This window comes from Papilio machaon, chromosome 19 (genome assembly GCF_912999745.1).
Source record: "Papilio machaon chromosome 19, ilPapMach1.1, whole genome shotgun sequence".
Classification (NCBI taxonomy): domain Eukaryota; kingdom Metazoa; phylum Arthropoda; class Insecta; order Lepidoptera; family Papilionidae; genus Papilio; species Papilio machaon.
In genome coordinates this window covers 6,555,475-6,579,540 of record NC_060004.1, presented here as the reverse complement: position 1 = coordinate 6,579,540, position 24,066 = coordinate 6,555,475, and the positions used below count along the sequence as shown (strand labels likewise).

At 38.0% G+C, this 24,066-nt stretch overlaps 1 protein-coding gene across 1 annotated transcript in view; it reads right to left on the bottom strand.

Annotated features, from left to right (window-relative positions):
- Positions 1-620: 620 nt before the first annotated feature.
- LOC106709511 (CLIP-associating protein) overlaps positions 621-24,066 on the bottom strand; it is a 40,200-nt gene continuing 16,754 nt past the window's right edge. Inside the window, exons 8-37 of the mRNA XM_045682354.1 lie at positions 23,554-23,652; positions 23,113-23,211; positions 22,576-22,760; positions 22,046-22,168; positions 21,372-21,491; positions 20,557-20,684; positions 19,754-19,882; positions 18,928-19,061; positions 17,436-17,483; positions 16,484-16,624; positions 15,454-15,552; positions 14,847-14,964; positions 14,049-14,175; positions 13,096-13,200; positions 12,297-12,419; positions 11,005-11,189; positions 10,379-10,495; positions 10,043-10,161; positions 9,396-9,526; positions 8,836-8,923; positions 8,339-8,458; positions 6,391-6,517; positions 5,578-5,682; positions 5,117-5,181; positions 4,878-5,022; positions 4,183-4,301; positions 3,355-3,563; positions 2,472-2,618; positions 1,751-1,885; positions 621-1,171 (exon numbers count right to left, since the gene is read on the bottom strand). Of these exons, the coding sequence (XP_045538310.1) occupies positions 1,118-1,171; positions 1,751-1,885; positions 2,472-2,618; positions 3,355-3,563; positions 4,183-4,301; positions 4,878-5,022; positions 5,117-5,181; positions 5,578-5,682; positions 6,391-6,517; positions 8,339-8,458; positions 8,836-8,923; positions 9,396-9,526; positions 10,043-10,161; positions 10,379-10,495; positions 11,005-11,189; positions 12,297-12,419; positions 13,096-13,200; positions 14,049-14,175; positions 14,847-14,964; positions 15,454-15,552; positions 16,484-16,624; positions 17,436-17,483; positions 18,928-19,061; positions 19,754-19,882; positions 20,557-20,684; positions 21,372-21,491; positions 22,046-22,168; positions 22,576-22,760; positions 23,113-23,211; positions 23,554-23,652 (3,644 nt within the window). The 3' untranslated portion in view covers positions 621-1,117. The remainder of the gene's footprint in view (positions 1,172-1,750; positions 1,886-2,471; positions 2,619-3,354; positions 3,564-4,182; positions 4,302-4,877; positions 5,023-5,116; positions 5,182-5,577; positions 5,683-6,390; positions 6,518-8,338; positions 8,459-8,835; positions 8,924-9,395; positions 9,527-10,042; positions 10,162-10,378; positions 10,496-11,004; positions 11,190-12,296; positions 12,420-13,095; positions 13,201-14,048; positions 14,176-14,846; positions 14,965-15,453; positions 15,553-16,483; positions 16,625-17,435; positions 17,484-18,927; positions 19,062-19,753; positions 19,883-20,556; positions 20,685-21,371; positions 21,492-22,045; positions 22,169-22,575; positions 22,761-23,112; positions 23,212-23,553; positions 23,653-24,066) is intronic.

Genomic DNA, 24,066 nt, shown 5'->3' with positions numbered 1-24,066 from the left:
TTCTGACTGAAATTTGGTTCATATCGTTTTTGTAACTGTGAGTTTCTGAGACCAAAATGACTATTTAAAAAATCTCTGTTTTGTTAAAGATAATGAAGATAAGTATATATAGAGATTATAGTCTCAAAAACCCACGATTATTGCATTAAAAATAAATAACTTTAAATGATGTATATTCAAACTTTAACATAGGTTTCCACTGAAATAACACATGTACAAAAACTCTAATGTTTTAGTTACAACCGATTTAAAAATAGGAGGAGTTTTTGAATTCTGTATATTTTTTCAGAGATGTTCTACATGTGTTCAATGAAAACCCACTCTTAGATTACCAACAGATCAGAAGGAAATATTTATTAAATATTTAATAAAACTAATAGAAAAATGAAATGACTTCCAACAACCGAAAACATCTTAAAATCTTTTTCCATTTGACTCTTTTATAAAAAAAAATACACTTTACATAATTTGTCGTGTTTTATGTCTATTAAAGAACAAGATTTGCTTTTTATTATATTAGTTCTTTCATTCAATCTCACATTTTAAAAGCAACAAGGAATCTTATTTAATACAATTTAATGTTTTTTTTTTCAATTTTCGTGAGTTATAAAATAAAATCAATTAATTTAATATTAAATTTAATATCTCGTTAGATAAATGCTTAGTTTCGATACAAAAAAAAACGAAGAAATTTACATTTTAAATGAAGAAAGCCTGGCGTGAGATGGCGATATGTGACGTCACAGTTACAACCGGTTTCATTCTGTTATAACCGGTTATAACCGGTTCAATTTATCGTTATAGCTGAAGCAGCACTAGTCTCGTTCGTTGTTAGTCATTTTTAATTAATGATTCAGTTAAATTTAAATCATAATTAGAGCGCTGTGAAACATTTATCATGATTTATCGCAAATTAGATACTGTATCTAGCTATAAAGAGGCGGCACCTAACTACGCACGTAGATACACGTCCAACGTACGCATACGCACACGTATGAGGTGCGCGTATACACATGTGTGAGGTACGTGTGAGGTGCGTGTGAGGTGCGTGTGAGGCGTGCGCGTGCTACGCGTCAGTCTGCGTGGCGCGACACGTGAACCGCGCTCGCTGCCGTCGCTACGAGCCGGAACTGCTGCGCGCCGCGTCCTCGCGTTGTTTACCAATGTACACCTTAAATATATAAATATACAAAATTAATTCGAATAACAGAAATACATATTTGGTTAGTAAATTACAAAACTAGAAATTTAAGATGACTTAGGGTTAGTGGAATACATGTATTTATATTTATGAAGCTTTAATGCGTCATGTATTTAAGAGACATCCCTTGCGAGATCATAGTCCGCATGAGATGTCTCAGCATCTGATATTGCTTTCAGGATGCTGTTGTCACTCTCCCGGAGCCTCGTCACCAGTGACACTACCTTCATTTTGATAATGGAAACCGTCGCTTTGGCATATATAATCCCAAGTCCAAGAATTGACTGAATTACTGTATAGTTAGTAGAGGAGATCTGAAGACAGATGAATTTGTTGATGCAATTTGAACTTAAAATCTCTAATATTTTAAAAACAATATAATTAACTATATTATACTAAAATTATTATAAATCAAATTATTTTGACACCAGCAGATGTTGGCTAAGTCTAGGGGAGAGAGTTACCATTAATATGGTCTTATTCGAAGTAATTACATCTTACGGACCCCTCCCCTGTCGAAGACCATGGTGGTGGTGTGGTGTTAATTACCTGCAGCAGTCGGAACTTGCTGACAGAGAGATGTTTGAGATGAGGCTGCATGCGCTCCTCACCCAGCGCGAATGTGAACGCCACCATACAGAATACTGCAGCCTTGCGCACCGCTGAGTTCTGATGGTCCGCCAACTGTCGTCACAATAAACAACAATCTTACTATCTCGTTAATATTATAAACTAGCTTTTACCCGCGACTCCGTCCGCGCGGAATAAAAAAATGCACACAAAATAAAAAAGTTCCTATGTCCGTCTAGTTCTAAGCTACCTCCCCATCAATTTTCAGCTAAATCAGTTCGGCTGATCTTGAGTTATAAATAGTGTAACTAACACAACTTTCTTTTATATATATAGATGACAATATTTGGATGTATGGATGGATGTTATCTCCAAAACGACTGCATGAATCTTGATAAAATTTGGCACAGATGTAGAACATAGTCTGGAAGAATACATAGACTACTGAGTTTTTTTTAAATTACGCGCAGATCTAGTGTTATATTACAAAAAAAAAAAGTTGTATGTTCCTGTCATTGATTTATAATCTATATAGGATGGCTAAAATTTAAATATTCCAGTAGTTTTCTTACTCAATACTACAGAAATTAATGAAAACCATATTTGAGATTCAAAATAAAAATCCATTTCCATATTTTTTTATCTGTAGATATCTTAAATCAATCCTAGAAGTAGTCGTAGTAGAATAGTTTCAGTATACCTGTCCAACTCCTTCCATGAGTTGAGAGACGATATCATCTGTGAGTTCAGATCCGCGCGCCTTCGCCACCTCCGTGGCCAGTTTGAGAGCGCACAGTGATGTCGGATAGCCTCGTGTTCGTATCACTGGCTTCAGCAACGCGAACACCTGACACAAACATACATAAGATCTAGTCAGATAAACATACGTCATATCTAATAGTATAAAATTCACTGTAAAAAGTTCTAATCTTGGTTTTTAATGTGAAACATCTATAGGCTCACTTGTAAACCGAATTGTTGGCGTGGCGACGCTTGCCGTGGCGACGGGTCGCCAAGCTATACATATATGTTATTTTAATAATATTATCTTTTATGCATATTACTTGTACACACAATGTTTTACAACTGCCAGGCGTCCCATGACGGCTCATAAGTTTTTTTTATGAATACAATGAGGTAGGTGGTAATATTATTGTTCCACAGTAAAAGAGGATCATTACAATTAGAAATTATACTATTTAATATTATAAATGTGAAAATTTGAATGGATAGATGTTTGACGCATCTCCAAAACGGCTCGAATTCCGATGACATTTGGCATAGATGTAGAACATAATCTTGAAGAACACATAGACTATTTATAAGTTATTTTAAATTTCCCACAGAAGAAGTCGCGGACAAAAGCTAACAATAAAATTACAAGCAATAAAATATTCAAAAATAAGTTATCTTTTAACGTAGCGTAACGTACGTGTATACGTAAGTGCGTACGTATGTGCGAACGTGTGTGCGTACGTGCGTACGTGTGTGCGTACAAGTGTACGTAAGTGAACACGTATGTGTGTACGTATGTGAACACGTATGTGTGTACATGTGTACATACGTGTGTACGTGGTGCGTACCTGATGTGCTGGCAGTGCGTTAGCGATGTGCGGCATGCCTGCATCAACGGCACGCATCACCTCCTTGCTGAGAGCGTACGCGTTGATCAGTTTGAGGAGGATGAGGTCGAAGTAGTCTAGCCAAAGCGCCCTCGTCTGCTCGCGTCTGCACAACCACACCAGTACACGTACTGCCTCCGCCGCCGCGCGCTCTCCAGCACTGCCCCAACCTGGTACAATTTAATACAAATTTGATGCCAACTTTTATGTGTGCTTGAGGCATTAACCTCTATAAATAGGCTGTAAGAAGTTGTTTTTGTGCTTTTTTGATTTGTGTCATTTTGGCGCTGCCGGTAGCAGTTTACATAGCTAGTGAGAATCCGAACTAATAAGAGAAACAGTATTAACTGTGAGTAATATTAACAGGTGGCCGCTTGCCCAAATTAAATTTAACAGTGGTAGACGCCATCAACAAAAACATCAGTTACACGAATTGGTCGGCTCGCCAGGTGAAATACCACGACCTCACAGAAGACGAGCGTCAAGTGGAAGTCATTCCGCGTTTTGACTCATGAGTGTGGTGACGGAGACCTAATTTTAGTCCTCTTTCCCACCATTTTCTTATAAGGAAAGGATGGGAAGGGGAGGTGTATTTGATGGAGGAGGAGATGCATTGGAAGGTTAAATATTCTTTTTGTGCGTCTCCTCCTTCGTCTATTGAGGGTAGGTAACTCATCTGCAATTACGAATGTCTATGGGCAGCGGTCGCTTCGCCATTTCGGCGAATTCATGTGGCCGCTTGCTCGTTTGCCACCTTGTTATATAAAAATAATAATAATAATTTGTTACCAGATTGTTGTGCGTTAGTGTTACTGGCGTTGGCCGCGTTGGTGGCGCCATCTGAGTTCTCCTTGTCAGCGGAACCCTCCTCTACAGACAGCGCGGCAAGCGCCACACGCACTATGTTCCTGAGACAACATACAATTATATTTTAACTAGCTGTCGCCCGCGACTCCGTCCGCGCGCAATAAAAAAAAAAAATGAAAAATAGATGTTGTCCGATTCTCAGACCTACTGAATATGTTCACAAAATTTCATGAGAATCGGTCAAGCCGTTTCGGAGGAGTTTAACCACAAACACCGCGACACGAGAATTTTATATATTAGATATATTTAGTTTTACTGACCACCGATATAAGAAAATCATTTATTTTGTATACTATGAGATGTCATATTTTTTTTCTTACTATTACTAGTGATTCATACCTCTACAACTCTAACTATTGACTAATCTAACTAATATTATAAATGCGAATGTTTGGATGTATGGATAGATGGTTGATTGAAGGTATCTCCAGAAAGACTCAACGGATCTTAATGAAATTTGGCACAGATGTAGAACATAACCTAAAAGAGTTGCGTATTAAGTTTTTTTTTTAATTTCGCGCGGACGGAGTCGCGGGCGACAGCTAGTATTTTATAATTGATGACTCCTAAAGTAGTACTGTCTGAGTAGTAATAATTAGTAGTGACGTGACACTAACTTGAAGTACTCGCAGGGCTTGCGGCAGTCGCCGTACTTGAGCAGCTCGTGCGTGGCCAGCAGCAGTCGCTCCAGCTGCTCGGGCTGAGCCTGCGCCGCGTCCAGCCCGCACAGCGCCTCCAGCACCTCCGGCTCTCTTAGACCACCTGGAAAGAGCGAAAAAAATTAATTCATAAAGCAAAAAACCTTTATTGAAGTTTTAAATACGTAAAATAATTAATTATAATTCAAGAACCTCACATTTTGTAATAATATATCCGTTCTCGTCTGTTTCATAAGGTTTTATCTTGTCGCGAGCCAAATCTCTGAAATGCAAAAATAAAGAGTCATAAACAAGTTCAATGCTGTGTTTTTCAATTTTTTTTAACAAAATTTCTCCATTTGCATATGTAAAGTCAAACAAGGATATTTGAACCTGGTAACGCAGTTGGTTCTTGCCAGTATCTATATATAAAACCTATTTATACATATAAAATTACATAAGAGAAAAAAATGACGTGACAGCTATAGTACATAGAAGATATTGTGACATTTTTAAAGTTGACATGAGGGCGCTAGAGTGCTGTCATAATTTAGTTTGATACATTTATCCGACATTCTAAAGATGAAGGAAAACATCGTGATGGCACTAGGCCAGTATTATTGACTAAGGTCTGATGATGAGCTGATGTGAATATGTTGCGAGGTGTTCAGCAACAGACCCGTGATGTGCGAGATGGTGGGCATGCGGCACCGGCGAGGACTCCTTGGTGCTGCCTGTCTCCTCCGAGCTGTCGGCGGACGCAGCGCGCGCTATCGTCTCGTTACTGCAACGAATAGTTCGTATTAGTATCTTATAACTACAGGTAATATTAAAAATTATGTCAACTTTAAACTTGAAAATGTACTGTAATTTCAAATCACTTAGACTACATAAATAAAAATATTTTAATGATGTTATTTTCACTTTATACAGCTTTCAGCTTACAGCAGCTTACAGCAGCTTACAGCAGCAGCTTACAGCAGCAGCTTACAGCAATCTTTCAAGGATATGCAAACAGCATATCCTTGAAAGATTTAGATTAAAATTATGAATTTGCTCTTTATTTCTCAAACAATTCATAGTAGCAATATAACTTGGAATCAACCCCTCCCGTCATTGAGCGTCAGTGACTCAGGGGTTAAGCAATTGACTTGCAATCTGCAGGTCATGGGTTAGAATATCGCCATATACCAATATGTTTTTCGATTTGTGATTTACATATGTACATTTATCCGACATTCTTGCGTTGAAGGAAAACATTGTGATGCTGCACATATCTGAAAAGAAATTCAATGATATGTGTGAAGTCAACCAAACTGCACTTGGCCAGCATGGTCACCCCTAACTTGGGGTAAGCTCCGAGCCCCTCAGTGGGGACGTACAGTGAGCTGATGATGATGAACCCCTTCCCCCTCCCATTTTCATAATGTCGTACTTCTGCATTTGAGTACTTTAAATACAAGTCATTGTACAACAGTATTATTGTACTAACGCGCTGTAATGTCCGTTTGGCACACCATTAGCGCCGTTGGTGCCGTTGGTTCCCTTATTGGAGAGCGTGGCACCAGACATCTGGCTGATGCCAGAGTCCTTGCTCGACATATGATTGCCGCATTCCGCTGAGAAAGAGATTTTGAACATTAAGATAATGCATTTTAACGGTTTTTCGGATCTACATATAAATATTAGGTCCTTACATATGAAATTGGCGTTTTTCGTACTGGCCACTTTAATCACGAATTTCTCCTCTTTGGTAAGGAATTCCAAATTCAAATTTGTACAGCTATAGACTCATGTATTTGTGGTTCGATGACCGTCATTCATTTGTTTTTTTTCTTCTGTTTTTTTCTGTTTGCGTCACTCATTTTACAAAATGGAAAACTTAAAATATCGCATTATTTACGAGTACGAGTTCCGCCGTGGCACTAATGCTGCGGAAACGACTCGAAGGGTGAATGATGTGTAGGGCGGTCGTGTTGCAAAAGAAAACACAGTTCGTTTTTGGTTTCAACGTTTTCGTTCTGGAAATTTCGATCTGCAGAACAAGCCCCGTGGACGGCCTGAGACTCAAGTTGATAATGAAGAGTTGAAGGCTATTGTGGAAGCGGATCCATCGCAAACCACGTCCGAGTTAGCTGCAGGCTGCGATGTTAGTGATAAAACTGTTTTAATTCACTTGAAGCAAATCGGGAAGATTAAAAAGCTTGAAAGGTGGGTACCTCACGAATTGACTGAAGCAAACCGGCAAACGCGCGTCGACTGTTGCGTTACATTACTAAACCGGCACAATAATGAAGGTATTTTAAACCGAATCATTACCTGTGATGAAAAATGGGTTCTTTACGATAATCGGAAGCGCTCAGCGCAATGGTTGGATCCTGGCCAGCCAGCCAAATCCTGCCCCAAGCGAAAATTAACCCCAAAAAAGTTACTTGTAAGCGTTTGGTGGACTAGTGCCGGTATTGTTCATTACAGTTTTCTTAAATCTGGCCAGACTATTACGGCTGATGTCTATTGTCAGCAATTGCAAACCATGATGGAAAAGCTAGCGGCTAAACAACCTAGGCTGGTCAATCGCTCCACGCCACTGCTGCTTCACGACAACGCTAGACCACACACTGCGCAACAGACGGCTACTAAATTAGAAGAGCTTCAATTGGAAAGTCTAAGACATCCTCCGTACTCCCCGGACCTTGCTCCAACAGATTACCATTTTTTTCGAAATTTGGATAACTTCTTGCAAGGGAAAAAATTCAACTCCGATGGGGCAGTCCAAATCGCCTTCAAAGATTTTATTGATTCCCGTCCGACTGGTTTTTTTAGTAAAGGGATCAATGAACTACCTATGAGATGGCAAAAGTGCATAGAAAATAATGGTTCATACTTTGATTAATTAAATATATTATATTAAAAAATATTCGACTTTTTGTTCCTCCAATACAAAACGCCAATTTCATATGTAAGGACCTAATATATTGTAACATTCATTGTTATCTATATTTTTTCAGAGACAAATTTGTTGTTATACAGGTGTTGCAACAGTGAAAACTCATTTCTACAAAGTCCAGATGGTAAAAAAAAACTTGTGAGCCGTCATGGGACGCCTGGCAGATGTGAAACATCGTGTGTGTACAAGTTATATGCAGAAAATATTAAATATTATAATTAAATAAATAATAATGATAATAATGACAATGATGATAAAATAAAGATAAAATAATGATTAAATAATGATGATAATAATAATGTATTAGTCAGTATAGCGTGGCGACCCGTCGCCACACCGTACACTCTACTACACATAAAATATATATATGTATACCTTAGTATAACGTGGCGACCCGTCGCCACGGCAAGCGTCGCCACGCCAACGATTCGGTTTACAAGTGATCCTATAGATGTTTCACATCAAAAACTTTTAAATAAATGAAATAACTGACCATTAGCGTGCTGTGCTGTGTACGAATGTATTTCAGATGTGGTCTTGCGTATGCGCGAGTACACGTCCTCGCCGCCCGCCGTGTTGTTGCTAACTGCGCGCAGAGGACTCTCGCTGCCGGCTGGACAGAGACAGTATATTACAATTGCCATATAACAGAAGAAGATGCTAGTCAGAAGTCATGGGGGTTTAGATGTATAGGGGGTATAATAGAACTACATTTAGCTATACTAACTGTTGCTATCAAAGAGCGTCGGTGACTCAGGGGTTAAGCACTTGACTTGCAATCTGCAGGTCTTGGGTTCGAATCCCGTCATGTACCAATGTGTTTTTCGATTTACATATGTACATTTATGCGACGTTCTTTCGTGATACAGATATGTGTGAAGTCAACCCGCACTTGACTGTGGTTGACTGTGTCCTAGTCACCCCTTATTTGGGGTAGGCTCCGAGCCCCTCAGTGGGGACGTATAGTGAGCTGATGATGATGATACTAACTGCTAGAGGTTCTCCGGACATGCTGCTGGACCACACTGTTGACGAGAGCTTGCGTCTCTGCTGGCAACTCGCTCATTAGCGCTGTGAACTGTAACACAAGGTAGCATTTTGTTAATTACAAATTTTACTTGGATTCAACTTACTTAAGATCATAAAAAGTTTGGTAAAAATTCAAAAAACAGAACCAAAAAATGCATCTATTGCTATGAATGCCCATAGCACGTTGCAAAGACAGAAGGTGGACAGTAGAAACCACCAAATGGAAAGGTCCATCAGGCGCAAGAAAAGTCGGCAGACCAAAACAACGTTGGGAAGACGATATAGTACTAGAGGTGGGAAGAGATTGGATCAAACAGGGAAGAGATAGAGATAAGTGGAAAAGGTTAGAGGAGGCCTACACTCAGAAAGGGGTTCAAATATTGGAATAAAAAGGCTAAAGAACTTTAGGAAGCATTTACAGCTACAATAGACGGTATTATATGTGTTTGTTGCAGTGGGGGTCCTACTTGATCTGTACTTTGGGGGTCTGGGTATGTAGAGGGGTGGGGGTTGGTACTAACAGGCACGGGGTTGCAGTCGTAGAGGGCGGCGAGTGCACGTCGGGCTCCGGTGCGTACTTCTGGTGCGCGCGGGTCACTCGCTAGTGCCGCCACCTTGCAGAGTGCTCGTCCTGCAGCACCACTAGCGCCACCTATGAAAACGTAATCTTTATCACTTACAATTAAAACTTCAAAAGTGTTTATTATATATGCCTACAAGGAACATCGCTAACGCAGCAGTTCGTTGACTTCGTCTCGACTCACTTAAGAGAACACGAGGCGCTGAGGCTGCATTGGCACCTATGTTTCATAATTATTAATTGTAATAGATTAAGGAATTCCATTCCTCACTTCGGACGGAACATAGCATAGTTAGTAATAAGTTTAAATTTGTAATTTCTTTATAATTAATCTATATATATAAAAGAAAGTCGTGTTAGTTACACTATTTATAACTCAAGAACGGCTGAATTGACTGAAAATTGGTGGGCAGCTTAGAACCAGGAAACGGACATAGGATAGTTTTTACCCCGTTTTCTATTTTTTATTCCCCGCGGACGGATTCGCGGGTAAAAGCTAGTTAATAAAAAAAAAAATCTCGGTTTTTTTGGAACCTTCGTCTGTGGCAAACATAATTAAGTGGAGATGTATTTTTGGTATTTACTTACCATTAAGCGCTAGTGCAAGGCTGCTAGGGGTGCAATATTCGTGGGCGAGATCAGTCAGGAACCTTAGCGCTGCAACCTTCGTCTTAGCTGTAGGTGTAGTCGCACCATCTGCTAGGAACCTAAACAGTTCAATCATGATTAATAATGGATTTTCCAGAATTTTATGAGAAATATACAAAAAAAGACCATTAACAAGTTGTTGGTGTAAAAAAACTAAAGAAAATAACTAGAAGTTTGGTGAAATAACCTAAAATGATGTCTATCTTCAAGTTTCTACAGCCAATACTTTCATACAAACAAACATTACATATACTTTTTTTTAATATATTTGCTAACCTGAAAATATTGTGCAACTGCAGCTCTGCGGGGAAGTACTCGTGTATTACGTCCAATGTCTTCATGATCTTGGTCTGCATGGAGCCCAGGATGTCTGTACCCAGCTTCATCAGCAGTCTGTAACCATACCACCTTATTTATTATACAAATTCTACTAATTTAAAGTTTGCACATGCATTTTTTGTTATCAAAATGTGGCAAACGAGCATACAACCACCTGAATTCGTCGAAACAGCGAGGTGACCGTTGCCCATAGACATCTGCAAATGCTGATACATTGCCTACCTTTAATCAACGGAGAAGGAAACGCCCAGAAAGGGGATATTTCCCCTCTTCCTTCTTCCGCCAAATCCACTTTCCCTTCCCATTCTTTCCTAATAGGAAAAGGGTGGGAAGGGAAAGAGGACTAAAATTAGGCATCCGGGACCACTCTCATCAGACGAAACGAGAAATTACCAGTAGCGTTATTAACGAACAGAGAAAGGTAAGTAGAAACTGAAATTACCTTTTCCTAAACTTTCCCTATTTCCCTACCCTTCCAGGAAATAATTTGCGTTTCCTCTGATTGTCCGTTTATTATTTATGATGAGTTTAAATTATATTTCGTCATAGCAATAGTAATATACCTGAACATGAGTTGATACAGCCAGTCCTTGAGCTGAGCACAGTGCACCAACAACAGCTCGCATACAGCATCCAACAACAAAGTGAACATCTTGGTGTGTGCGTCCACAAACATCTTGTTCAGCAGCTCTGTGAGACGACGCAACTGGTCTTCCGTTAACAGACGTCCGCTGTTCAAGTAATTAGCCTGGAATATGAGCTTTATATGAATTTACATTGTTTAATGTACAAAAAATTATTTTAAAAAATGTGAGCCGTCATGGGACGCCTGGCAGATGTGAAACATCGTGTGTGTACAAGTAATATGCATAAAAGATAATTTTATTAAAATAATAATAATATATATATATATATATATATATATATATATATATATATATATATATATATATATGTATACCTCAGTATAGCGTGGCGACCCGTCGCCACGGCAAGCGTCGCCACGCCAACAATTGGGTTTACAAGTGAGCCTATAGATGTTTCACATTAAATTACGTTTTTTTCGAATCCCTAATCTATACTTTAATTCAGCGATTCCCAAAGGGAGCTTAAAACATTCCTAATTCTCACTCTATCTTCTATTGACCTAAGTCAGAATGAAAAATAATAATAATAATTGATCTTAAAATTAGGTAATTTGGCCATGGAGGGTCTGAGGTAACAGTTCATCTTAAAATAGGAGTCTTGTCTAAAATAGTTTGGGAATCCTTACTTTAACTGATACGTATTTCGTACAAACTTATCCTGACCTGTTCGCATGGCTGGTATTGTAGTACTTATCTAAGTTTACTCAGAAAATATACTTAGGTATAAAATTTGTAATACAAACTGAATAAAGTATATTTGAAGGCTAGCGATGGTCGAAAAAAAAATAATGCCTATAACATTCCCATAAAATTCACGTCAAAATCAATTCAGCAGTTTCGAATATTACCCCAAAACACACTTGCAGTCGTACAAACAGACAAAAAAACTTTCATTATTAGCAACGCAAATACTTCATGTTTACATTTTTATTAATATGTACAGATTGAAGACAGCGCCATCTAGTCCCTATATCTAATATATAAAATTCTCGTGTCACAGTTTTCGTCACCGTACTCCTCCGAAACGTCTTGACCAATTCTCATGAAATTTTGTGAGCATATTCAGTAGGTCTGAGAATCGGCCAACATCTATTTTTCATACCCCCCCATTTAGATTTTTTTTAACTGCGCGCGGACGGAGTCGCGGTCGACAGCTAGTTGTTGTATAAAAGTGAGCAATCAGAGCTGTACAATAATGTTATACTAACGAGATGTGTGAGTCCGTTCTTGCGCTCTGTCCAATGTGTGCAGGCGCACAGTGCGATGATCTCGTCGGGAGGTGGCGGCGGCGGCGGAGAACTCTCCCATCCCTGACACGACCACGAAGAACTCTGCACATACAATTACCATTCAACAATCTATATCTATATATATATATATATATATATATATATATATATATAAAAGAAAGTCGTGTTAGTTATACTATTTATAACTCAAGATCGGTCGAACTGATTTAGCTGAAAATTGATGGGGAGGTAGCTTAGAACTAGACGGACATAGGAACTTTTTTATTTTGTGTGCACTTTTTTTATTCCGCGCGGGGTCGCGGATGAAAGTTAGTTAACTATATAATTATTGAGTGCTATATATATATATATATATATGTTAAAAGTTACTTCTTAGTTTAAGTTAACATGCACTAAACACAAATACACATTTACAGATGTAAATGTGTATTTTTTGCTAAAGTAAAAGTACCTATGTGGTATATTTTCCTATATTTTGGTTGAAACTTTGAAAGCCTCTACTGTAAAGTTGTCAATTTGCACATTGGCCCTTATTCGTAGGAGCCATAGATAAGTTAAAGCGATGTCTTAGAAGGCATTATCATAATTTGAAAAAGATATTTTAATGTATAGATTATAAAAATGGGATACAATACATATTTACATATTGGTTTTATATTTTTTACAGATTTAACACATGGTGTTGAATAATAAAATCTTTTTTTCTATAAAATAGATTTTTTAAAACAGATATCAGATCATTGAAATATCAACTTACATCATGTCTCCTGTAAGAGTCTAGACTCCTCTCAGAGCAGACGCTGGATGCTTCAGAGTCGTCGTCACGTCGTCTGTCATCACACATCGAACTATCCTCAGGACTCTGTAACAGATTGTAACATCATCATCATCAGCCTGATTTCATCACTGCTGCAGTAGGCCTCCCCCAACGATGGCCCAGACCTTAAGTCGGTCCATCTTGCAGAAGGCCTACCTACGCTGCGTCGACTTGTCCCTTGGTCGCCACTCTAGGACTTTTCGGCCCCTTAAGGTTTGCAATTATTATTATTTAACAATGGTAGACGTCAGCAACAACATCAGTTACACGAATTGTCCTCGCTCAGTGAAATACCACGACCTCACAGAAGACAGACGTCAAGTGGAAGTAATTCCAAGTACAGTCTGATGAGTGTGGTACCGATGGACTAATATCAGTCGTCTTTTCCTTCCCACCCCTTTTCTTATAAGAAAAGGATAGGGAAGGGGAGGTGGATTTAATGGAGGAGGAGATGCATAGGAAGGTTAAATATTCTCTTTTTGTGCGTCTCCTCCTTTGTCGATTGAGGGTAGACAACGCATCTGCAATTGCGAATGTCTATGGGCAGCGGTCGCTTCGCCATTTCGGCGAATTCATGTGGCCGTTTGCTCGTTTACCACCTTATATAAAAAAAAAAAATCTTCAGGCAATGTCGGTTACTTTAGTTCTACTGCGGATCGCATCATTCCTGACACGATTTCGCAAAGAGACTTCGAGCATTGCCCTTTGAGCTGTTTTTGAGTCGCTTAATGATGCCAGCAGTGAGGGACCATATCTCAATAACACATTGTATATATTTAATAAAAAATTTGCCCCTTTTCCTACGGAGGATAATATATTTTATCAGCCGTCATATCTGAATTCTCTCCTTACGCTTCTGTTTTTGAATATCTTTAACAAATAAATATATGTACTCTAAGTGAGGCCTCCGCGTCCCGGGACTGTTGCAGCAGGCGGAGTGTTGCTGCAGGTGCGCGTGTTGCTCGCTCCACAGACTCGCGGCGCCGCACACCACCGATAGCACTGCTCGACCGACCATTCCTACAACATTCAATATTATAGTGAAATTATTACACAAAGAATACGACCTTCTCCAACTTATAATGATGGGCAAAATTGCAGGCAAAAGACGCACTGGACAAAGAAAGAAATCATGGCTGCGTAATATCAAGGAGTGGACGAATATTGCCATTTATTTTGCTTGGCACAAGACCGGCAAAAGTTCACTGAGCTGGCACCTAGAGAGAGAGAGATAGTGAAATTTTTAAAATTAACTCCTAATAAATTCAAATTATAGTAAACATTATTAAAATATTGTTGTATATTTTACATTCATTTGATTTTAGAGATCTCGACGACAAACAAACATCAAATTTAGTTGCCTAGCTTAAATAGACACGAGACTATAAATTCCTTGTCTTCTCCTTTCTACGAAGAAAACAGTAGGAAGGTAAAGAGGTATTGTATTGAGCGTTATTTTTGTACTAGCTGTCGCCCGCGACTCCGTCCACGCGGAATGAGAAAAAAACTTAATTAGTAGCCTATGTGTTCTTCCAAACTATATTCTACATCTGTGCCAAATTTCAGTAAGATCCGTTGAGCCGTTCTGGAGATACGTTCCAACAAACATCCATCCACCCATCTATACTTTCGCATTTATAATATTAGTAAGATTGCCCAGATGATAAATAGTATAGATTTTGTTATATTACCTGGTGGGGCTGGTCTCCCTGGAGCCGGCGAGGGAGCGCGGTATACCGGAAGGTCGACGCCGTGTTGACAGTGACAGAGGTCCGCTGCGTGATGATGGTGACGACGAACGAGATGTCGCTGCAAAACATTATCCATATTTTTATAGTTATTCCAACCACAATTATCCGAGACAAAGTATAAGTAATGTAATGGAAAATTATGGTCCTTCGAGTCCATAAAGACTGTGGGCACGACGAGAAATCATTGGATGTGAAAGACCACATCATATGATAGGCCAACAGTAGACAAAGTCTGTTGATGATGAGCCAAAAACGTAATTCAAATAATATACAACTTTACAACCACTATTTCAAAAGTCAGCTAACCCGAAGAACCATAACATAGTTTAGATTCGAGTTTTACAAACATGAATATCTGAACCAGTGACAGACATTGCTATCGCTGTTAGTTCTATCATAATATATAAAATACATACTTAAAATAAAAAAAACATGGTAGCTACAAAGAGAATCTTGTGACATTTTTGACATGGGGGCGCTAGTGACCTGTCATAATTTAGTTTTGACTTATGCCCATTGTCTCAGATATCCTTGTCAGTGTACTCACGTTGTGACTGTGACACACCAGGTCTGGAGCGCGAGCGGGTCGCAGTACGCTCAGGGCTGGGTGGTACAGCAGCACTCACTGGAGATCTTTTAGCACGGGCTACAATATAAAACAATCAGAATTTTAATACAGCAAATCTAAAATTAAAGCTTCAATGACATCTAGAAATACGCGTTGACAAAAAATAATAGAAAAAAGCTTCAAGTTTTATTTGAACTATCAACTAGCCAATATTTACGTGACCAAAAAGATTAACGATAAAAAGTTTTTAATGTTTTTTTTAAATAAATAATAATATAGTAAATGCAGAAACAATAATGAGCATATTTTGCAATAAAAGTGTAAAGCAAATAAAACAAGGATATGTTTGTGTAATATAGAGTGCGTAAGCGACATTGTTCACAATCACAAATGTACCTTGTTGTGCCATCTCGCCCTCTTCAGTATCGCAAGTAAAACATAAAACAATATTACTTATATCACTCATTTATTGACTAAAACTATGGGAAACTATTTCTTTTTGATCCTAACATATCTTTTACTTATCCTTATGTATGTATGGATGGATGTTTATTAGAAGGCATCTCCTAAACCTTTGCATGAATCTCGTTGAAATTTGGTATAGATGTAGAACATAGTATGGAAGAACACATAGGCTACTAAGTTTTATTATTAATTTCGCACAGATGGAGTCTCGGGCGACAACAAGTATTCTACTATAACACTATTTGGTTTGTAATTTTAAATAATTATTAGAAGTCTATAAGGGACTGATTATGTAAACATTTAATCACTAATTGTGGCAGTTAGGGGTCGTTTAATCTATCTATATATAAAAGAAAGTCGTGTTAGTTACACTATTTATAACTCAAGATCAGTTGCTCAGCTTAGAACTAGGAGACGGACATAGGAACTTTTATATCTTGTGTGTATTTTTTTATTCCGCGCGGACGGAGTCGCGGGTAAAAGGTAGTTTTATAATAAAAGCATAATCAGATGTTTGATTCAGTATGTCTGTATGTATACGTACGCAGAGAGGCAGTGCCGGCGGTGACCTTGGCGCGGCTCATGTGCGAGTAGAGTGCGCGTGCGCGTGCTCGCTGCGCGGCCGCAGAGTCCAGTGCGGACACGCTGCGCGCCGCCCCGCCCATACCCGCACCCGGGGAACGTTCTGGAATGTTCTTCTTACTGACTACCCTAACCTTTATCTCTTATATAATTAGATAGAGATAGGTCTACATGTGTCATTATTTAAATTTGGATTTTTTTTTCAATCGGAAATAATCCAATTTTCTTTAGCTTTATTAAGTTATAATTTAGTTAGTTTCGTTTAGAAATTAAAAATCTATATTTATATTAAAACTGCAATTCAAGCTAGTATTTTCATATACAAACCTTTAATCTGAGATTACTTTCGTATCCGTCTAAATCAGGGATCCCCATACTATTTTGGACAAGTTACCCCCCTTTTCCAAAATGAACCGTTACCACAGACCCCCCATGGTCAAATTACCTAATTTTAAGATCAATTATTATTATTATTCATTCTGACTTAGGTCAATAGAAGACAGAGTGAGAATTAGCAATGCTTTAATTTGTCCCTGTCCCAGGACATTGACCCTGAAATTGTCCCCAGGGGGTCGATATCGACCCCTTTGGGGACCCCTGGTCTAAATTAACTAATCTAATATCAATTGCTATTCAAATTTTTGTAAAACTACTGTAAGAACATGTATTGACCTCTCATAGCGACAGGTATATGTGATATTGGAGGTCTTTCTTGCGAGGCGCGTCGTCGCCTTAGAGAATTGGTCCTACTCAAGCCGGACACCAAGTTTTCAGTGGAAGCTGTATTCGTGCAGAAGCAATCAATTCAAACCCATACCGAATCCGTTTTGGAAAGCGTGAAAGGAAAAACAATCGGTCACTAAAAAGTGCATTTCGAAGTGTTTTTGCATATGTTTTTGTTCGTGTAAACTCACCCGAAACACTCGCAGATGGACTCTTGGGACTGATGAGAGCTCTCCTTTCTAAAAAGAGAGATTTAATTGATAAGAGATCTAGTGAAAATGGTTTTTTTAAACACATTCAGTGTCAACTCGTTTGTTGATTTTTTTTTTACTATATAAAAATTATGACTTGTTACATATAAGCAAACGAAGTCCCATTTCTTTACCTATCCTTTCCATTTTTCTACAAATTCTAGAATACTTTTTATTATTGTTTATGTATAATTGTATTTTGGTAATATATTATTTGTATATGTAATTTCTTGATATATATTTATATAAGGCCACATATTAAAAAAAATAAAAATACATATTTAAACATTCATTTATTAATAACAAGGACATAATTTATAATAATATATATATATTAGTGGGTTTGGGAATATTAGTAAGTATGAACACAAAAGTTATTTTATATTTTTATTACATAAAGCATGAGACATATATTAAAATTTTAAGTATTTACTTAAGTATATAATAAAGAGATAGATAAATATTAAGTATATAACTAAACTACATATAAATTAGATTACTATTTTAATAAAATTTAACAACTATTCAACGAGATTTGTTAGCACATTATCTATTTAACAATTTAAACTACATTTTATATTAGACTTTACAAATTAGTTAAAAATAATAATAATCCGTGCAATTTTGGACGGTATTTTAATTACTAAAAAGTAAAAAAAAATATGGTCCTTCTAGCAGGATAAATTATCAACCTTAAAGAAGAAACAATTCACATGCAATTCAACATTGAAAACGAATGTCTATGGTAGGGAAGAGAGATAGAAGATATGGAGAATGGGAAGAGATGAAAACTTGAGGGTTTAGACCTTTGACACCTAAGGGTACTTGATTGGATTGGATTGTCTGTATTCTGCAGGTTCACGTTATTTCCCTGCTCATGCCATTTCCATTCCAAACAATGTCTAATCGAAAGATTTAATTACTCTAAATTTATTTCTAATAATTTTAAATATAAATCTATTAGTGGAATGTAGGTTTTTATTTATTTTATAAGCTATATTTAAATTTTATATATCCATTTGGTGGAAGAAAGGATGTCTTTAGACATAGTTACGAGTGACAATAACTTCCAATATGCCACATGCTTGTCACATCAATCTATACTTGACACATTTCAAGATTCTATAGTCAAACTAAGAGAGAGGCGCTACTATCGCAGTTAGTTCTGTCAGAAAATTATATAAAACATAAATGGGGATAGAAAATAGCATAAAAAACATGACAGGTACAGTAAAAAAAGGATATTGTGACATTTCTTGACGTTGATAGGAGGGCGCTAGTGTGCTATCATAATTTAGTTTGACTTGTGTACACCAGCACAAATAACTTTGTGTCAAAATCTTGGAAAGTTTATCTCAGTTTCAAACATTATGCTAAGCATTTTTCTGTAAAGTTTTAGGACAGAGAGATGACATTTAGTGATATTACTAACCAGTTCCGACGTGATGCAGACTATCAACACTGCCGACCCTCTCTCTGTCGATCTGTTTCTGTGCTCCAGGGTCCATCTGTGTGAACAGCTGCTCAGCGTCCTCAGGGAAGTGACGTTTGTAAGCCCAGTATGCCCTGATTTAAATTACACACAGTTACAGCATTTTAAAAAGTATACTAAGTTACAATTTACAGTAAATAATACAGTTTAACGTCTACGGGAATATTTAACCAAATCGGTAATAATAAAGTGCAATATTAACTATTTCTTTAACCCTCTTTAATGAAATTAAATCTGTATGTAACAAAAGGTGACTGTTGAGACAGTAAGATACTTTAGTATGGGCTATTTGACGATCATATATAAAAAAAAATATATCAGCGTCAGTAATATTTTTTATTTTTTTTATGTGAAGGAGGCAAACAAGCAGCGAGAACATCAAGGTGTTCATCGACGTCAATGGACATCTGCAATACCAGAGCAAAACTGCACGGTTGTGGATTGCCAGCCATCGAAATAATTTATATCCAAACTTCATTACTTCAACTTATTTTCTTTCACCGCCCCCTTTGAAAATCAATTATATTTCAGAGCCCCCTAATTTTTTATTCAGCCCTAAAACTTAAAAACCACAATATCGTTACTTTAATTAATTTCAATGCCCCCAATTTTTTGGGCCCCTTATCGCCCCCTCGTAGGTTTCAAACGCCCCCTAGGGGGCGTTATCGTCTACTTTGAGAAACACTGGTCTAAATGAAAGCAATGTATTAATCTATCAACTCTCCCCCCTCCACCCCCTACTAAAGTGGGCAGTGGTATATCTGACCTGCGTCCGTGACTGCGCGCGGTGCTGTCTGCGTCTGCGCAGGCGCGTCGTATGGCGTCGCGCAACACCTGCTGCTGCTTCTCTATACAGCTGGTCGACCAATGCTCCAACAGGACAACTAACAACTCACTACAAACAAACATTACAACTTAGAATCAAGCTGACATATAATCAAATAATCTTACTATAATAAACTAGCTTTTACCCGCGACTCCGTCCGCGCGGAATAAAAAAGTAGAAAACGGGGTAAAAATTATCCTATGTCCGTTTCCTGGTTCTAAGCTACCTGCCCACCAATTTTCAGTCAAATCGATTCAGCCGTTCTTGAGTTATAAATGGTGTAACTAACACAACTTTCTTTTATATATATAGATATGTAGATGCAAATGTTAAGATGAATGTTTGTTTGAAGGTATCTCCGGAACGGCTTAATGGATTTTGATGAAATTTGGCACAGATGTAGAACATAGTCTGGTTACTATTTTTTTTATTCCACTCGGACAAAGTCGCTAACGACGGCTAATGTATAATAATTAATAAAATTGGAGTGTTTGTATGTAATATTAAAAAAAAAAAATTTGAGAACATGACTTATTTGCGTTAGTTATAACGAAAATCTAATTTTTAACATTTCTGTCTGTCTATCAGTCTGTCTGCATGTTTCGTTTGTTCCGAGCAATATGAAACGGCTGGAAGAATTTTAACGAGGCAATGAGAAGTTAGCTGATATATGTGTGAATATTATTGATTACTTTTTTTTAAAATTCTGCACTAATATATATATATACATAAATATAGTATACCAGAGAGTGGATCGTATCTCCTTTGACTTGTGCGTGGTGAGGTTGGTGGCGAGTGGTGGCAGCAGACGAGGAGAGTGTACGTACACCACCACGTAACGCAGGCAGATCGTACCCGCAGACGACATCACCTGCGCACGCGCACACAACATTTTTTTTTATATTACAAGGTGGCAAACGAGCAAGCGGCTAAATGAATTCGCCGAAATGGCGAAGCGACCGCCGCTGAAATTCGCAATTGCAGATGCATTGCCTACCCTCAATCGACGAAGGAGGAGACGCAGAAATAGAGAAATATTTAACCTTCCTATGCATCTTCTCCTCCATCAAATCCACCTCCCCTTCCCATCCTTTCCTAATAAAAAAAGGAGTGGGAAGGTAAAGAGGACTAAAATTAGACTTCCGGCACGACACTCATCAGACTGTACTTGGAATTACTTCCACTTGAGGCCTGTCTTCTGTGAGGTCGTGGTATTTCACTGAGCGAGGACAATTCCTGCAACTATTGTTGTTGTTGCTGACGTCTACCATTATTACCACATACTGACATCACTCTTTGAAATATCAGATTATATATGTCTATTTTGTCAAACGGAACGAAAAGGGACAACAATATCAATACAATTGTACAAGTGAAGTTTTACTTTAAATACTATTAGAAAATCAACACTTTGCCGGTGTATCGGCGCAACACTAGACCTACAAAAATATCAACACTTATGTCCCATCACTACAACTATATAACACTTGGTTTTGGTAACAAAAACGCGCCATTTACCCCAAATGATGTTATTGAATATTGTGTAAAAAATACTGACCTTAGCTGCATTTTGTATAAGATTGATAACTTCTTGCATTATATACAGACTGAACTGATCCAATTTGTTTTTCAATACTTTAGCCATATGAGCTATTGTTATACACGCCTCTCTTACAACCTAAAAGAAAAAAACAATATTAAAAGGTTTAACATTTTAAAATACTTAAACACAAAGTTATACAAAAAAAAAAAAATAAGCACCAAGAACGGAATTACGAGGTAACACATAAAAAAATACAGACGAATTAGTAATCTCCTATTTAAAGTCTGCTTAAAGGGTCTATATCTGGTGATATAGACCCTTTAAGCAGACTTTGTGGCCAACTGAAATCGCTAAAATGGTGAACTATTTCCCATTGATATCTGCAATATATTAAGTTCCAGGAGCATTCAATCCATTTTATGGTCAGAAGACTGGTGTTTAGTTTGTTTAGTTAGTTTGTACTGTATTCTGAAACCGTTTCCGTCAACCATCAATAGATGTCGCTGCCGGTGAATTAAAACACGCTAGCGATCTGATCACTGCATAATAACTTACATTTTATCATTTTTTATGTTAAAGTTGGCATTTCAAAGTGTTAAATAAAGCAAATTGTGATAGTGTGTGTGTTTTCGTGAATTCCTAAGTAGTGTGAACGAGGGTAGGTATGTATTAGGATAGAAATGTGTCACCTGGCTCCTGAGATCTTTGATGACGACCAGGAAAGGCACCGCCAGCTCCTTGAGATGAGCCGAGAATTCCACCGGGTACTGCACGTGCGCGTTCGCAGTCAGGAGTGAACGGATCTTCTTCAACTGTACAACAGAACAAGATTCACCAATACTTTAATACGATGATTAAGTAATAGTAACACTATTTATTAAAAAAAAAAAGAATGTAAACCTTAACTTTAAAATGTATTGAATAATACCTAATTCATTAAAACAGTTCTGTCATCAAATCTTATATACAAAAAACAGATAAAAGTAAAAAAGTGCTAGTTCGTCAGTTCGTACTTGTATCCGTTTCATGCGTACACGTTCATAAAGACGTACGTTTGTACGTATACGTGTTCATGCACGTATCCGTACGCACGTGTACGTAAAGGTGCGTACGTATACGTGCGTACGCACGTGTACGTATAGGTGCGTACGTATACTTGTTCGTACGTATAAATGCGTGCATATACGTTCGTACGTATACGTGCGTAGTGCGTACGTACCGCATCAACGCGCCGTTCCCAGTCTGCGGCGCGGTCGCCTAGCAACGCGGCCGCATGCCTGAAGAGATCGTCAAGTCCTCGGGCACCATAAATAGCAGCGGGAGCTGTGGCTGCGAATGCTGCCTCGAATGCCTCACTCGACACAGCGCCGGCCTCACCACCGCCTGCACCAGCACTGCTGGACCCTAGGCACAGATTAACATTATTACACTAGTTAGTTAAACAGGAATCTTACTAATATTATAAATACGAATGTATGGATATTTGTTAGAAGGTATCTCTAAAACGGTTGCATGGACCTAGATGATTTGGCATAGTTGAAGAACACAGTTTTAATTGCATATGCAAATGAAGTCACAGGCAAAAGCTAGTGTTATAATAATGATATTCCCCTTACGTAAACTTCTCATACTAACCACACCAATCAAATAAAAGACCATTTAATAACTCTGAGACAAGAATAAGCAAAGGTGATGTATTCTCTAAAGCCGGTATATTACTGGTCTTCTTGCAAAGTGAATTCTTGTGAATACTAACCAGCTCCAGCAGTCTGCAACTTGGCAGGCGGAGGAGGTTTCCTGTTAGAGGAGGGCTGGCTGTAGAGTCCCGCCACCGTCCTCTTCGGAGGCTCGCACGCTGTGAGTGAACGATGCGGTGATGGAAAGGTGATGTGTGACACCGAGTACAGCCAAGTGATTATAGATCCAGCAGCAATCCATGATGGAAGAAAGTGTTTTGTTATATTTTAATGAGAAATTAAAACTTTAATAAATATAGCGATAGATAATGATAATGAAAGATTAGTGTTAAAAATAACTGATATTGTGGATTTGCTTGTTATATGTTCAAAACAACAAAATCTGTATTGAAAATCAAATCTTGTATTGGTAGGTAATGCGTACGAGTGCGTGTTATGTAGTAGGTATGCGTACGTATACGTACGTGCACGTGCGCATCTGTTACGCAACTTGTACGTACCTGGAGTGGACGCGGGCGAGCAATCTTCACGTCGCGCTGACGTCGGTATTGTCATAGTACGTTTCACACTACGAGACACGAAATCAGTCTCATCCACGGCTGAAAATATACATATTAATAAATGAAAAACTTTTTACTTATTTAAGGTATATATCCAAACAGATAAACGTGAAATTTGACACAACAAGTGGTGGGAAAACTTAAACTAGTGGGCGTGAGCGAGGTAGAGTCGCATAAGCATGAATTCGCACTTAATATTGGTAAGTCCATAAAGTTATTTTTTATCGAAAAAAAAATTATTAACGGTAATTACAAGTGGCGACTGCTAGCAGTAATTAAATAAAGATTATAAAGGTTCACAAAAATCACTTCAATATTTCTATCCTATATAATAATAATAAAATTACTCCTATATTGCTATTGACCTTGAATGAAACAATAGTCTAAGAACCTAGATATTTACTACGAAGAAAAGACTAGAAAGTGTTCATAAAAACTCACACTTTTGTTAAC